General features: G+C 47.4%; 1 protein-coding gene across 1 annotated transcript in view; it reads left to right on the forward strand.

Moving 5' to 3' along the window:
• MCIDAS (multiciliate differentiation and DNA synthesis associated cell cycle protein) overlaps positions 1-5,674 on the forward strand; it is a 7,781-nt gene extending 2,107 nt beyond the window's left edge. The window contains exons 2-7 of the mRNA XM_004703714.1: positions 110-209; positions 371-462; positions 3,364-3,448; positions 3,819-4,042; positions 4,889-4,999; positions 5,234-5,674. Of these exons, the coding sequence (XP_004703771.1) occupies positions 110-209; positions 371-462; positions 3,364-3,448; positions 3,819-4,042; positions 4,889-4,999; positions 5,234-5,674 (1,053 nt within the window). The remainder of the gene's footprint in view (positions 1-109; positions 210-370; positions 463-3,363; positions 3,449-3,818; positions 4,043-4,888; positions 5,000-5,233) is intronic.
• The last annotated feature ends 11,182 nt before the right edge of the window (positions 5,675-16,856 follow it).

The raw sequence follows: 16,856 nt of genomic DNA on the forward strand, positions 1-16,856 counted from the left end.
GCCTGGGAAGGTGGAGAGGAAGGTGGGGTCGGGAGCCGGGTCCGGCCGGGCGCGGGCTGGGTGCGCCCCGCCAGGCTGACCCCCGCTCACTGTGTCTGTGCCCCACTAGTTCGCCCCTCCGCGAAAGCTCTTTCCCGGCTGCGGCGGCGGCGGCAGCCCGGTGTCTGTGTACGCAGACCCTGTGGACTTGGAGCCCGCTGCGCTCCCAGGTGAGCCCTGAAGTCCGCGCATCCCCTCGGGATCCCCGCGCTGGGTGAGGGCGGCCCTCGACGCTAGAAGGAGCTTCTCTCCCCCTGGCTTGGACGCCCCGCCGGGTCCCAGACTCAGGGTCGTCCCCCCGGGGTGCGTGTCTCCTGGTTTCCCTGCGCAGCCCTCACCACCATAGACCTGCAGGACCTCGCCGACTGCTCCTCGTTGCTCGGGCCCGACGTGCCGCCTAGCGGTAACCGCGCCGCACCGCAGGTACCCCATTCCTCCCCCCGCCCCCCCCCCCCCCCCCCCCCCCCCCCCCCCCCCCACTACCTCCCACTCCCAGGGCTCTGGCAGCCTCACTAAGCTCAAAACCCGGGTGGGGAGCCCCAGCATGGGGGATTGGTTGGGGAGGCATCTTGGGGGAACCTGATCGTTGGGAATCTCTCCTTTCTCATGTGTTACCATAGCCGTTTTTCAAGAGTTCCTGGCCAATTTGGGACCTAGGGTCTCACCTTGGATGGCCCCTTCTCTGAGGTGGGAGCCAAGGTGTGTCCTGAGCATCCTATTTGACCTGCCTTCTCCCCAACACCTCCGTTCAGGCCATCACTAACACCGAAGGACAGTGGAGATCGGTGGCTAGTAGCTTGCTCAAGACTGGGAAAGAGGACGAGATGTTACATTTAAGGGAAGAGGAAATAGAAAAGATCGGGAAGAAACCAGAAACAAAAGCGCTCCTCTTCTGCAGATATGACCCTTCAGCAGTTGGGCACTTTAAAAAAGTCCTCTTCGCCCTCCTCCCAGGCCTCTCTTCACTTACAGTAGAGACCTGTGAATGTTTCCTTTTCTTAAAAACTCACTTGCCTTCTTACTCCCATGTCCTTTCTACCTTGAGCCTCTGCAGAGATGACCCCCCTCCCACCCTCCAGGCAGCGAATGAAACCTCCCAGTACTGATGCCCAGGGGCCAGAAACCTGGCTCATTCTTGGACTATGGAGTGCCTTAGACCCCAAGGGAAGAGTGCCAGCTCCAACTTGGTGGCAGCAGGCATTGGGCAGTAAGGTCCACAGGGACAGGCCCAGCATAGAACTCTCCTGGAGTAAGGGGTGGTGATATAGCAAGGCTTACAAGTTTCTCCAGGGTCAAGGGCCTCTTAGAACCTTGGGCTAGAGCCCAGGTTACTGTAACAAGAGTCAGGAGTGGGTGTTGTCCTGAAAAGGCCCATTTTTTGCTCTGCTTACATCTGGAAACTCAAAAAGGGAAAGACAATGCCTGAGCATCATTCAACTCACCTAAGAGCCCAATCCACCCCCTCACCCCACTGTCCCCTCACCCCACTGTGTTTATTTCCCATGTAGCAAAACCCATGCAGACACGTGCTGAATGTTTTCTTAAGTATATCAAATTTAAATGTTGCTGCATGCTCACTGTTAGCCATTTTTTATTTTATTGTAGCTTTAAAAGTGACATATTTTTTTAAATTAATGGGGAAAGTAGGCTTCAAAGCTTTCAAGGACAATAGATGGACTAAAAGGTCCAGGAATTTTCCTGGGGAGGCCAGAGCTAGTGGAGAAGAAAAGAGGCCCTGAGGGGACTATCTCCCCAGGGAGAGGGTCCTATTTCCTAGACCCTTGTCCACTGAGGAAGGTAGATGGAGTGAGGAGGTGCTCCAGGAGTATTTGGAGTCCCAGATGGATTGTGCTAGATGGGGGTAGCATAGGAGGAAACATTTCTTGGGCCCCAGTTCCTGAGTTGGCATTTTGCCCCTTCAGTTGAATTTCTCCAAATCTTTTCTGAGGGAGATATGAAGCCCATGGGAAATGAATTTCATTACTGTACTTCTGCTGGCGCCCGCTACCCCCTACCCACCCCAGCCAAGGCAGAACTTGGGATCCAAGGATTGTGTGAGGTCCTCAGCACTAACTTCTTAAAACCACTTCCTGTTATAGCCTGAGTTCCCCACTGGGTGCCAGGAGCCTCCAAATGCAAATCTCTCCTCTCCTTGGAAAACTGATAGGCCTGTCTGCTCTTTGAAGTTAGAGTCAGAATAGGTTCCTCTTCTCAGAAGTATTTGAATCGTAAAGATGGGTGTGGCGGGGCATGGGGGGGGGGTTCTAGGAAAAGAATAGGATCACCACAAAGGAATGAACAGGAAATAGTGGAATGTCAGGGCAGTCAGTAAACTAGCTCTTTCTGATGGGAGCACTGGACGCATCCCCCAGGCTGCCCTTAGGAAACTCCTTTACCTTTAGCAGTGCTGTCTCCAGGGAAAACTATCTCTGCAGAGGTAAACACTAGAGGCAGTGAGGTGTAGAGCCATGGAAGCTGGCACCAGACTGGCACGGGAGCTGGGATCCCACCCATTTACTAGCTGGGTTACTTTGGACAACTCAGAATCTCTGAGCTTAAGATTCTCCATCCAAGGATGAGGAGTCACTTCCCAACTCTGCCAACTTCCCACTATTGCTGTAGGATTAAGGGCAAGACTCCATTGTCAATGTCCACGATTTTTTTAAAGGCCCCTTTTGCATCCAGACACATTGCAGGGACCCAGGGGAGTGTCTCATTCAAGATGCTGAAGACTCATGGGACTGTAGGGAAAAGTCCACTGCACTTTGGGGGGAGTGGAAAAGACCAGTTCCACCACTGCTCAAAACCTAGGTTTTCCCCCCCCCCCCCCCCCGCGCCTTTATGATGCGTGTACGCCTGCGCCTCAGGAGAAACTGGGTCTTAGGTTTCTGCCTTGGAGGACCGCTAAAGAACAGTGTTCGTTCTCCTTGCTGCCTGCGCCGTGTCCTGGGTAAGTCTGGGTTAGGATGCTGAGCGGTGTGGAACGCTCTGGAGGCCAGCAGGCCGCTGATTGGCCTGTGACCGACCAATGAGGCGGCGCCGGGGCCCAGTGAGCGGCTCTCGGAAGCTGGACAGCTGGACTGCGCAGAACCGAAGGGAGACCCTGCCGCGCCTGACTGGGCAGGTGGACGGGAGCCTGGAGGACCTGGTCACCGCCCCGCGCATGCTGCTCGCCACCATGGCGGTGCAAGCCTGCTGGGCTGCAGGGGGGAGCTTTGGTTTGCAGGTATGAGACTCCAGTGCTTGCAAACCTGCAGTTGAGCCTTGCAGTCTGTCCCCTCTCCGGACTCCACTTTAGCCAGCTATACCTCCGGTTTATTTCAGAACCGTCCTCTTCACGCCGAACCGGACTTCGTGGATCTGCAAGATTTCAGAAACACGGTGGATGATCTCATTGCAGGCAAGTCCGGTTTCCTTGCAGTTGAGTAACAGCGGAGGGGTGTCCCACACCCCCAAACCTGATTTCAGGGCCTGCCGTGAAGTAGTATCCCGGCCATCTGTTAGCGACCCCTTTCCCTTCCTCATGGGCAAGGTGCAGGCTGGTTCCAGGAGTGGCAGCAGGTGCACGTTTGCACTGCTCACCGTGAAGTGGCGGTTCAGATGGGTTGAACAGTCACAAAACCGAGGGAGGGCGGTGTGAGCACAAGGTGTCTCTCGGGGTGTCAGGGAGTGAGGGGTCCTCTTCTCAACGGAGAAAACCTTCCCATGTGTTCTACAACTAGCCCTGGCATCTCGCCCCTGACACCTGGCTGTAAACCCAGCTCACGTTCTTCCCTCAGACGCCTCTCTGATGTCACCCCCGCTGGCTGGCGGAGACTTCCCCTTCTCGCCCTGTGATGTGTCACCGTTCGAAGCCTGCCTCTCCCCGCCACCGCTAGACCCAAGGACCGTGCGGTCCCCGCCGCTGTGCCCTCCAGATGTGGCACCGCCGGAGCAGTACTGGAAAGAGGTGGCCTACCAGAACCAGAGGGCGTTGGGCGACGCGCTCGTTGAGAATAACCAAGTAGGCGGCCAGGAATCTTGGGCAGGGGCAAAGGGATGGACGGAAGTGGGGGTTGCCAAAGCGGCACAGGGGCAGAAATGCATCCGTGGACATCAGAACCAGTAGACCAGCGTGAGGAGCTTCCGTGGCCATTGCACTAATGGCTCTGCCAGAGTTTCCAGTGCACTAAAAGGGACTGTGCAGCCCCCTCTCCTCCGATTTTTATTATAGCCTCCGGTACATATATAAACATAGATATATACATGTATTTTTGAGAACTTTCTATGTGCTTGGCATTGTGCGTATCAATTAACTTAACACTTATTTAATACAACTACCTATGGAGGTGGTACTCAGACCCATTTTACAGGTAAGGAAAAGAGGTATGGAAGGTTGAATTTCCTAGCCAAGTAGGGCGAAATTAGATTAGAACTGTTGCCCAAATTGAGCATTCATTTATCTTTTGCCTAAATGCTTTGTAAAAGAAAAGTCCAATGAAGGAAATTGATTATTATTGTCACTCTTGTAAATACCAGGTGCCTTGGTTAAGTAGTGGTGGCAAGCTGGGCCGCTAATGGCCAGGTCTGCAGTTCAAAACCCACAGCCACTCTTCAGGAGGAAGACTAGGCTCTCTACTCTTGTAAGGAGGAGCAGGTCTACCCTGCCCCGTAGCGTCAGAATCAGCTCATTCCCGAAAGTTAGTTTGCTGTGTGTGCGCCTGTGCGGGTGTGTGCTCACACCAATGCCCTCGGCTCCCTAATGCCCGATAAGACATTAGGATCTGGGTTTCCCTCACACACACTCTGTGCAAACGAGACCAAGCACAGTTGGCCTATCCGTGTATGTTTGGGTCTCCTCTCCCTGCAGCTGCACGTGTCGCTGACCCAGAAGCAGGAGGAGATCACCTCGCTCAAAGAGCAAAACGTGCAGTTGAAGGAACTAGCCAGTCGGGCCCGGCATCTGGCCTCAGTACTGGATGTAAGTGATGTCAGGGTGTGTGTGCCCTATAGGATCCCGGTACTGCTGTACACCCCTCGAACCCACTGCCAGTGCTGGACCTGACGGGTGGGATGGGGGTGGGGCAGCTAGGGAAAAGCAGGGAGAGCAGTTGAGCATTCTCAGAGCCACCTGCAGGGGTGCGTCTGCGACTCCTCTGGTCTGGAGGACATTGCCCTCATGCCGCCCAATGTGCCCCTGCCCCACTGTCCTCAGAAGCTGATGATCACACAGTCCTGGGACTGCCAGACGGCAGCTGAACCCTTGCTGCTCAAAACCACGGCCAAAAGGAGCCTGGAAGAGGTCTTCAGCGTTGCTGGCCAGGATTGCGGCGAGATGGACTCCATCCTGAAAGAGATTTCGGAGCTCTGTGACGAAGCCCTGAAGAGCCACGACCCCAAGCGGCCGCGGCTGCAGCCAGAGCCCGCAAGCACGGACTACAGGCCCAGCAATTTGCACGGTGCTTTCCGGGGGCTGCGGACAGAATGCAGCCAAAGCGTGCTGAACCTGAGCCACAGTGAGCTGGAGGAGGGTGGGTCCTTTAGTACCCCCATCAGCAGCCACAGTACCATCCGCACCCTGGCTTTCCCCCAGGGCAACGCCTTCACCATCCGGACAGTCAACGGAGGCTACAAATTCCGCTGGGTCCCTAGTTGAACAGGACCGCTGTTCTTTGTTTTAGTCCAAGGGAGGTGCCCGGCAGTTGGTAGAAGTTTCCTGAACTTGCTGCCGGAAAAACTCCCTGTGCAGGGCCGATGCTACGCTGAAATGCCATCCCAACCAGCACGCCTTGATGCTGCGCTGAATTCATAGTTCTGCTATAAAGGGTTGTGTATAGCCCTTTCCCCTTCCCTGGGAAACCCCAAACCAAACTCACTGCCACCGGGCTGCTGACTCAGCCGCCCTGAGGAACAGGGCAGAACTGCGCCCTGTAGGTCTGAGACTGAACTCTTAACTGGAATGGAAAGCCTGTCTTTCCCTTGCAGCGGCTGGATGTTTCCAACTGCGGACCTTGCTGTTAGAGCCCAGCACATAACCACCACGCTTTCAAATTTCATAACGCCCTAGTTTAATAGGAGAAACTCCAAAAGGTTAAGTCGTTTTGCACAATAGGAGCCATTCTTGGAAATGTCCCATTGTTCTCACTAGTCTTAGTATTCTGGGCCCAGAAGCCGGCTTTCTGGATGAATGTTTGAAAACATCATTCAACCTCCCCCGGTGGTGGGACCATACCTAACTGGTTACTATTGAAAACGTTTTCCCAACTGCGAACTTCAATGAGGTAGAGAAGCACCCAGGGGTTCCGAGACGAGCTGTCAAGAAATAGGTGCTTACACAAGTGATTGCTTTTAAGTGAACCCGCGTAATCATTTTATAACACTTGGGGGAAGTTCTGTGGCAGTAGCATGTTCAGTTTTACGTGTGCAAACAATACTCACTAGAAAAGCAAGCTTTGGCAGAGAAATGCATGTCCTCAAGAAAATGCTACCTGCCATTGAGGGAGTGTTCTGGTTTCTCTGCCAGCCACCAGACAGGCTATTTTTGTATCCACTTAAATTCCATGGAGAAAACTGAGGTGCACGTTCATGTTTTACATTTTCTTACATCTTCAAAGAAATGTCTGTATTATTGTGTTGTCTTCAGTAGAATTCTTTGCACTGTTTCATTATGTTGTGACCAACTGGATGGCACTAACAACAACTTGATCTCTATATTCTAATATCCATTGCAACGGCTACACAGGACTCAGACAAAATTCATGGTTAAAGGGTTTATTAAGGTATGGTAACAGATTGTGATGCTGGGGAGAGAAGCTCAGAATAGAGTTGTTTACAAAATTCTTTCAGGTATGCTAATGAAGGTCCAAAGGACATACCACTCCACTGTAAGTCTCAGTCCAAAAGGATTCAGCTCTATGTCCACGAGTCGGCAAGGCCAGTTTCCCCAGTTAAGTGCCCAGAGGCACCCTACTCCACAAACCAGCCTCCTGCACAAAAAAGCACTCAGCTTTATTTGCTCCATGGGTTGGAATGTCCACCATTCTGTTCCATGCTCTGGCTCCTGGTTCTGGATCTGCTTTCTGAAACCCTGTGCAGAGATTTTAGGTCCAGAAGACTCGCTATGCTCATGGCTCTTGCTGGTAATGAGACCCCTCGCCTCCTGCTTCTCCGAGGGCTCATTTTATGCACAGCAGGATGCCGCCCCAGGGAATCCTGTTCACAGTTACAGAAGGATCCTATCAGACCTTTGTATCAGACTTATGAAGGAAAAGATCATTTGGTGGGAGTTAGAGACTTTGGCTAGAAGAATCACGTTAAGTAATTCACTGCCTTTGCAATTATATAGTACCTTTAAAAGAGGTCTGGTGCTGTCGGGGGTTTCATGTTGAGGTGCTAACCTAGAAGTCGGCCGTTCGAAACTACCAACTACTCCACTGGAAAAAGGGGAGACTCTGTACTTCCGTAAATATTTAGTCTCAGAAAACGCGGGCAGATTTACTCTATTCTATAGTGTTGCTCTGAGTCGGACTTGACTTGATGGCAGTGAGTTTGAGGGTTTACATTTATGTGAATAATGCCGTCTTTGACCTTTCCTAACACCAAAAAACTTTATTGTGAATTAGGTTGAAGGTTTACAGAGCACATCACCAGTTTTACATTCAACAGTTCACACACATTTTGTTCCATCCCTTTCTTGGTAATCCCCTCAACCGAACATCACTTATCCCACTTCCTCCTGCTGTTTCCTATTGCCATTCCTCCTCTTTCCAGCCTTTCTGACTTTGCCCTTGGGTAAAAGCTGTCCCTTTGAGCTCAAATAGTTGATTATTCTGAAGTGTTCATACCTCACTAGTGTTATTATTCCCCTTATTGACCTGTCTCTAGTTGGGCTGAAAGTTAAGCCGCAGGGTATGTTCAGCTCTAGACCTGAGGGATGACTAAGGTCCAGAGGCCCAGGGGCTCCACCGCTCTAGCTGACTGGTCAGCCTGGTCACTCACGAGCTGTAGCTTATTCCACCTGCTTCCCCCATTCTGTCCAGGAGCTTCTTATGTGATCCCTTTCAGAGTATTGTCGTTATAGCCAAGCACGGCACCATATAGTTCTTTTGGTCTCTGGGTCTTGGAAATTGGTGTTTGTGTGGCCAATTCGTCCATGACACTAATTATTTCCCAGCGTTCTTTATTTTCCTCACTCTTTGCTCAGGACAGGGAGAGACCAATGGCTGCACCTTAGATAGCTGCTCTACTTTGACTTTTATATTCCTTTTGTCTTTTGTTTTTACCCGGCATATGTCAAGGAGTGATTTGTCCCCGCCCTGTCTGCTCACTCCCCTACCTCCCCAATCCCAACCCCAGTTTTCAGTATGAAATCTCCTTCTTGCATGGGAGGACTCATCTTGGGCAAAGTCCCAGCCTGTTGTACTGCATTGCTGATCCTGCTATCTGAGTGAACGTATCAAGTAACAAGGTTAGCTAGGTAGGGTGGCTGAACCTGTTTCTTCAGTTTGTCTTGTGTCCTGTTATCTGTATTTAAATAGCCATTTAGAAATTAGAAAAAAATGGATCAAATAGACCTCATTTCCTCATATTTCACCTTACAAGTGAGCTTTTAGAATATATTGTGGATGGTCCAGAAAAATATATTCCTCCTTATCAGCCCAAATATACAGTTACTATAGTTCAGGGTCAAAAAAAGAAGAAAAAGCAACTTAACATGTCCTGAAAAATAATTGGTATGCTAATAGGAGCATACCTTTCCTCTCCATTGATGAGTTATTGTTGTGATAGTTGATGTGTGGATCAGCTTGGCTACGCCAGGATCGTTAAGGTTTGGCACTTGTTGTTGTTGTTGTTAGTTGCCATCAAGTTGACTCCTACCCATAGTGACCCTGTGCACAACAGAATGAAACCTGGCCTGGTTCTGTGCCATCCTCACAGTTATCCCTATGTCCGAGCCCAGTGATGCGGCCACTGTGCCAATTCTAGTTGAGGACCTTCCTTTTTTTCCCCACTGACCCTTCGCTTGACCAAGCATGATGTCCTTCTCCAGGGACTGGTCTCTCCAGACTACATTTCCAAAGTGTGTGAGATGAAATCTTGCCATCCTTGCCACTAAAGAGCACTCTGACCTTACTTCTTAAAATACAGATCTGTTTGTCCTTTTAGCAGTCAATGGTAATTTCAGTATTCTTCACCAGCACCACGATTCAAATGCATCCATTCTTCTACAGTCTTCCTTAATCAATGTCCAACTTACACATGCTTATGATGCAGTGGAGAGCATCATGGCTTGGGTCAGGCACACCTTAGTCCTCAATGTAACATTCTTGCTCTTTAATACTCTAAAGTGGTCCTGTGCAGCAGATTTACCTAATACAATACACCTTTTGATCGCTTGACTGCTGCTTCCATGAGCACTGATTGTGGGAACCAAGTGAGGCAAAGTCCCTGGCGTCAACTTTTTCTCCATTTACCATGTTGTTACCTATTGATCCAGTTGTGAGGATTTTGGTCTTCCTCACATTTGTAATCCCTACTAAAGGCTGCAATCCTGGATCTTCATTAGTGAGTGCTTTAATTCCTCCTCACCTCCAGCAAACAAGATGGTATCATCTGCATATTGCAAGTTCTTAGTAAGTCTTCCTCCCATCCTGATGCCACACTCTTCTTCATATAAACCTGTTTCTCTGATGATTTGCTCAGCATACAGACTGAACAAGTGTGGTGAGAGAATACAACCCTGAAGCACACCTTTCCTGACTTTAAACCCTGCATGATGCCCTTGCTCTGTCCACACAACTTTCTCTTGATCTATGTACAAGTTCCTCATGAGCACAATCAAATGTTCTCGAATTCCCATTCTTGTCAGGGTTATCCACAATTTATTATGGTCCACAGAGCTGAATGCCTTTGCATAGTAAATGAAATACAAGTTAACTGTGCTTTGAGCCAAGATCCAGCTGACAACGCAATGATATCCCTTGTTCCTCATGTTCTTCTGAATCCAGCCTGAACTTCTGGCAGTTCCCTGTCAATGTTCTGCTGCAACTATTGTTGCATGATCCCAAGCAAACATTTACCCATGTGCCTTTTCAGTGATCTCGTTCTCTAGTTGGTGAGCATTGTTGGGTCACCTTTCTTTGTAATGGGCACAAATATGGATCTCTTCCAGTCAGTCAGCCAAGTAGCTGTCTTCCAATTTTCCCGGCTTAGATAAGTGAGTGATTCCAGTGCTTCTTTGCTTTCTGAGAAATTTCAACGGGTATTCCATCAGTTCTGTTAATGAAAACCTACGCATACGTTTGGCAATTAAGACAGCAGTTCCCATGTGATGAGATCTCTTTGGAGGCGTGGCTTGCTTCCAATATAAGTAGACACCGTGAAAATCTTGCTTGCTTTTTTGCTGAGTCTGGATCCTACATCTGTTTGGTCATCTCACCTCTGGTTCTTTGGACTCCTGAGAGTCATTAGAAGCCAGCCATCTTACCTGCCAATGCTGGATTCCTTTGGTAGCTAGAAGCCTAGCATCTGACCTGATGTGTTAGACAGGGTTCTCTAGAGAGATAAAACCAAATTGCTGATAATTCAATATATTTATTTATAAAGATAATTAGATATATAACAAGAAATGAACTGTTAAATCATATACAGATAAATATATAATACAAGAAATAAACGGTTAAATTATAAAACACTACAAATGGCTCAATCCAACTCACTCCCGTGAGAGAGTTGTGAGAGACTAGCAGTCCTTCAAGTCTAGTCTGCTGCCATATCTTCCTCTATTTATAGAGAGAGCTAGGCTATGTCAGCCCAGCAGCCGATCACAAGGCAGGTCACCAACTGCCAGCCAGGTCACCAACCGCCAGTCCCCAGTTCCAGAGATGTCTTAAAGGGACCTCAACTTACAGCGACACAGGCCACAGGCTAAGCATCCCACAGGTAATGTAGCCTTTAAATTGAGTCACAGAACAAGCAAGGCAGCGAACACTGGTCCTATGATCAAAGAGTGAGAGACAAGAAAGACGAGGCTCACCAAGCCATTTATCTCTCCGCCCTTCAGTTAATCCCACTTGTGTTTATCGGCCAGGCTGGCACAATAAACTATCTCACCTGATGACCTTGGGTTTATTAGTCTCTGAAACTAGAAGCCTCTATCCTAGCACGTGAACCATGGATTTGGAACTTGCCACCTCCACAACTGCGTGAGTCAATTCCTCACGAGATATATCTATATAATCTGTATATACACATAGTATAAGTTTCATGGGTTTTGCTTCTCTAGGGAATCCATCCTAGGATAGGTGCCATCGTGTTGGTTCCAACTCATAGAACCCTGTGCACAACAGAACAAAACACTGCCTGGTCTTGCACCACCCTCATAATGGTTGGCGTGTTTGAGTCCATTGTAGCAACCACAGTGTCAATCCATTTTATTGACTCTTTTTATAATGTATAAACTTCAATGACTGAACAGTTTTCTTTCTAAGTTTAATCTATTTTTCTGTTTCCTTAATGCTTGGGACTTAACTATTGACTCTTCTTACCGATTTTCAGATTACATCCTTATATGTGTCCTATCAACCATCAGTTCCTCTAACTGCCTTGGCGAATATCTTCCATGTCTGGGAGTTTCACACGTGAACTAATGGCACAAGTTACCCAGTTTGAATCTGTTAGCTGTAGGAAAGTTTAAAAATCCATAGCCGAATACATTTATTCAACACATACTTATTGCCTGTTGAAGGGAGAAAAGACTGAAATTGTCAAGATTTCATTTTATTTGTATCTTCAATGAACACCCATGGAAGCAGCAGTCAAGACATCAAACAACATCTGGTATTGGACAACTATACTGTAAAGCATCTTTCAAAAGCTGCTAAAAAACCAAAGATGCCACTTTGAGAACTAAGGTGTACATGACCTGCACATTGTATTCAATTGCCTCAAGTGCAGGTGAAAACTGGACAATGAATATGGAAGACCCAAAAATCGATGCACTTGAAGTATAATGCCGGTGAGGATTATTGAATATACCATGGGCTATCGGAAAGAACACATGTGTACTTTTGGAAGAAGTCCAACCACCAGAATGCTCTTCAAAAGTGAGACTATCGCCCCAATAAAATGATTTAAAAAAAATTTCAAGATCTTGAAGTTAAAAAAAAAAAGAGAGAGAGAGAATAGCTAGAATTCAGTCCTCACCTCTCTCATCGTGAAGGAATTTACACAACAGTTGGATGTTGTATCATCCCGTGTTCAAGGACTTGTTCAAAGGCTAACGTGACTGCAGTGGGTGAACAGGTGCCCATGGTGTACCCGCCCACCAACTGATTCCACTCGGTGATGCACTTAGTGAGAGAGGAAGCCAGCAAATATCAGATGCGTTTGAGAGGCGCAAATGCGGATGAGACCAACCAGTATAAAGAAAAAAAGGAGGAATTTCTGAGAACTAAATCCCAAACTGGTCCATCTGCAGCAACTGGGGGAACAAAAGTCCAAGAAGTTACTAAGTAGTGGGAGCTCAGGCTATAGTTGATATGACAATCACTAGAACCCAGGCACCTGGGGAATGGTATGTATGCACGGGGTGAATCAAAGAGGCGGGGGTTAGGAGGAGGGGGTAAGTAAGAATCTGCTGGGAAGGTGAAAACACAAAACAAACAGCTTCACTGCCATTGAGTGGATGCTGACTCAGTAACCCTCTAGGACAGAACTGTCCTGTGAGTTTCAGAGGTGTCCTTCTCCCCAAGGAGTTAGCTACCGGGTGGTTTCGGACCTTAAGGATCGTACTCCAATTCATAACCACTACGCCACCAGAGCTCTGGAGGAAGAAAAGTGAAGTTACGGACGTAGGCTACGGTTGGTCCGGGAAAGATTGTTCGCCCGTGGTACTCAGCGGATGAGGAACTTTGGGAGGGACTAGCGACCTAGGGAATCCAATGTTTGTGAAGTGGCTGTTGCGCACGCAGGCCGGGTCTGTCTGCTGAGGTTTGGGCGCCGGATTTTGTAAAATCAACTAATAATGTCTCTCTCTCTCTCGCTTAAAAGTGAGAATGGCTAGACTTACTTTCACTTATTTTGGGCATGTTATGGGAGGAGTCAGACCCTGGAGAGGGACATCTTGCTTAGGAAATGGAGGTTCAACAAAGGAGTGGGATATACTCAATGAGACCGAGGGTACAGCCCTGGGCTCAAACTTAGCCGTGATTGTGAAGATGGACGGGACCAGGTGGTGGTTCCTTGGTCACAGCACTACAGGGTGGTACCTAATGACTGAGAAGCTTAGTGACGTGTGTGTACATACTATATTAATATAGCGTAATGTAATTAATACATAAGCAACAGCAGTGGAAGAACACAATGCAAAGACCTGTCCTCCTGCACCTTACTTTCTTCCAGGACGTTATAATCACTAAGCAAATTGTAGTGAATTGAGGGAAAATAAAGAGTAAGGATGAAAGCGAATACGAGGGCCAGGGATACTAGTTTCTGTAGGGTGGCCTGGTCAGGAGGAGCAACTCTGAAGGTGACTTTGACCAGATGTCCCAGGAAGTGAAAGAAGCAGCCTGCAGGTATCTGGGGAGTAAGAAGTGCCAAGGCTCTAAGAGCAGAATGGCCTGGCTATTCCACAAACAGGAGCCAAGTGACAGGGCAAAATGGCAGACAGAGAAGTGACAGATGAACCCGTGACCCTCTCGGCCCTCTTGAGAACTTTGACTTTATTCTGACTGATGTGGGAGCCATTAGAGGTTTCCAACACAAGTCACGTGATCACACTCACATTTACATGGAGTGCCCTGGTTTTGGGGGGAGAATTGGAGTGAGTGAGTGAGTCATGAGGAAGCAAGAGAAGCCCATTTGGAGCCTACTGGAATAACCTCATTGAGATCGTTAAATTAGAATTTACACCAGGGTGTCTTTGGTAGGCAGAATAATGACCCCCTCAAAGATGTTTATGGGAACCCTGGTGGGATAGTGGGTTATGCATTGAGTTGATAACTGCAAGGTCAGTGGTTCAAATCCACTAGCTGCTCCACAGGAGAAAGATGAAGCTTTCTGCTCCCGTAAAGACTTAAAGTCTCAGAAATCCAAAAAGGCAGTTGGACTCTGCCCTCTGTGGTTGCTATGAGTCAGAAGAGAGTCTATGGTAGTGGGTTTGCTTTTTCTTTTTTGAGTAAAGGTGTCTATGTCCTAATTCTTGGAACCTATGAAAATGTTATTACTGGCAAGGGGAACTACATTATAATGTCATGGAAATTATTCTTGTGATTTGGGATTAAAATTTTAATGAAAATCATAACCACATTCAAAAAGGCCTGTATTTCCAACAGTTAAAGGTTGTGTTAGACTGGGTCGACTAGAGAAACAAATCCAGTGGCACTCGTATATTATAGGAAAGAGCTTTATATTAAGAAGCAATTGTGTATCAATAAAATATCCCAGCCCAGTCCAGATCAAATCCATGACTCCAATACTACTCCATAAGTCTGATACTAGTCCATAAATCCCTCTTCAGACTCACATAACCATATGTAATGATGCAGAATGCAGGATTATCACAGGCTGGTGGGTCCAAAGTCTTGTAGATCCAATGGCAGTAGACACATCTCCCAGGTTCTGGTTTCCATCAGCATGCCTCCAAGTGGCTGGTCAACAGGAAGGTGAAGACAGAGGGGGCCAAGCTCCCAGGACACTCTATGAGAAGGCCACACCCACAAGAAAGTATCATCAGGCTGTGACCTGATTGACAGGCTGTACTCCCCGACTCCCCTTCACTCATACCTTCAAGTTGACGCAGCATTATGTAACTACCACAAAGGTAGTTTTTCTTTGAAAAGTTATGTTAGATGACTCAGAAGATGACTTCAGTGATGAGAAGCTGCAATTATGATAAAAGATATGTGTGAAGAGTGCAAATAAAATTGTTTATGAACTGTGTAAAGGAAGCTTAATTTAACTGGCCCTTGCATGGGGAAGAAGGTATAGATTAACATCTAGACCTAGTCCCTCAATTAGGTATAAATAAATAAATAGAATCAAACCTAGTGCCATTGAGTTGATTTCAACCCATAAAGACCCTGTAGGACAGACTAGTACTGCCTCGTAGGATTTCTTCTTTCCCAGTCATGCATGCACAGGTTTATTCCAAACAAAGCATGTTTAAAGGTGTCTCTGCGATCAGTGGACGGCTGCAGACAAGTTCTCCCAGTCACACATTTCTGTTAGTCTCCTTAGGGTGCTTCGTTCCATAAAATTCCAGGAAGTGATGCATTCTTTGTGGGTGGCCTCATTCAGTTTCCACTCCTTGGCCTTGACTCTTTCTCTCTTTCTTGATGGGGACATTGAGATTCAGGTGTCTTCTGAGAACGGAAAGCAAACTCACAGTGGCAGAAGTGGACAAGTCCAAGTTGGGGCAGGTTCCAAGGCTGTGAGTCAGATATTAGGCTGGAAGTTGCTTCTGACTTGAGTAACTTTTGAGGCTGGTGAACCCAAGAATGGCAGGAAGATGACAGGCTGCTGGCTTTATTTCTCCCTTGTATTTGAGGGATAATTTTACTGGATATAGGATTGTTGGTTGGCAGGTTTATTTTTTCTTTCACAATTTTATAAATGTCACTCCGTTGTCTTATCGCCGGCATGGTTTCTGGGAATGGCGATTGGAGTGTTTTAGAAGCAGACTCACATCTCTCCCCACTCAGAGGCTGGTGAGTTTGAACCATCAACCTTGTAGTTAGCAGCGGAGAGCATAACCATTGATATCTTAACTACCATGTTTCCTTAACTAAAAGGCTACATATAAGAAAAATATGATCAACATTTTCAGTTGAAGAGTTATCATTCACACTGCCATTGAGCCAATTCTGACTCACAGCAACCATGTACGACCGGGTAGAATTGTATCCCCTCCCCCTCATGGGTTTCTAAGATTGTAATTCTTTTTTAAAAATTAAAGTTTCCTGGTGGGGTTTGATCAAGTGCAATGTAGCCAAGAGTAAGTACTGAAAGCCAAATGAAACTCAAGCGTGATAGTGGAACAAGAGGAAAGTAAAAGGAAATAGAGGACAGAACTAGGAGGCAAAGGACATTTAGAGGTCTAAATACAGGCACATACATATGTAAATATATCTATATATATACTTATAGGGACATAGACCTATGTGCATATTTTCATATGTTAAGTATTAAGGTAGCAGACGGACCTTGGGCCTCTACTCAAGTACTCCCTCAACACAAGAACAGTTTGTTCTAATAACCTGGCATTCTGTGATGCTCAGCTTCCTGACACAGCTTGCTTCACCACATTTTCTTATGCACCCATTTTTAGACAATGACTTTTAACATTAGTTTAGCAAAAGCTCTAGTGGCATAGTAGTTATGAGGTTGGTTTTTAACCACAAGGTAGGCAGTTTGAAATCACTAGCCACTTCACTGGAGAAAGATGGGGCTCTTTTACTCCTGTAAATGGTTACAGTATCAGAAACTCACAGGGGCAGTTCTACCCTGTCCTATAATGTTGCTATGGGTCTATATCAACTCCATGACAGTGAGGACCACTCTGTTTCCCCCAAAATGTTTTAACTCAGGCTTTTCCAGAGAAACAAGACTGATATATCTGCCTACCAACTGATGACCTCTCAGGATGCAGGGATTCTCAAACAATATCATTAATATCATATGCAAGTTAAATTTTGCTGAAGAGAATCCAAAAAACGATGGCAGTAGTAGATTGACAAGGAGGGGCTGGAAATTCGTCATTGGCATCCAGAAGAGGGTGTGTAATGAGGGACATCCTATTATTAACCAGATTACAGTGAACCCTCGCCACTTCGCGCTTC

The sequence above is a fragment of the Echinops telfairi genome, unplaced genomic scaffold (assembly GCF_000313985.2).
Source record: "Echinops telfairi isolate 266 unplaced genomic scaffold, ASM31398v2 ScPeMD7_7469;HRSCAF=8507_1, whole genome shotgun sequence".
Lineage (NCBI taxonomy): Eukaryota > Metazoa > Chordata > Mammalia > Afrosoricida > Tenrecidae > Echinops > Echinops telfairi.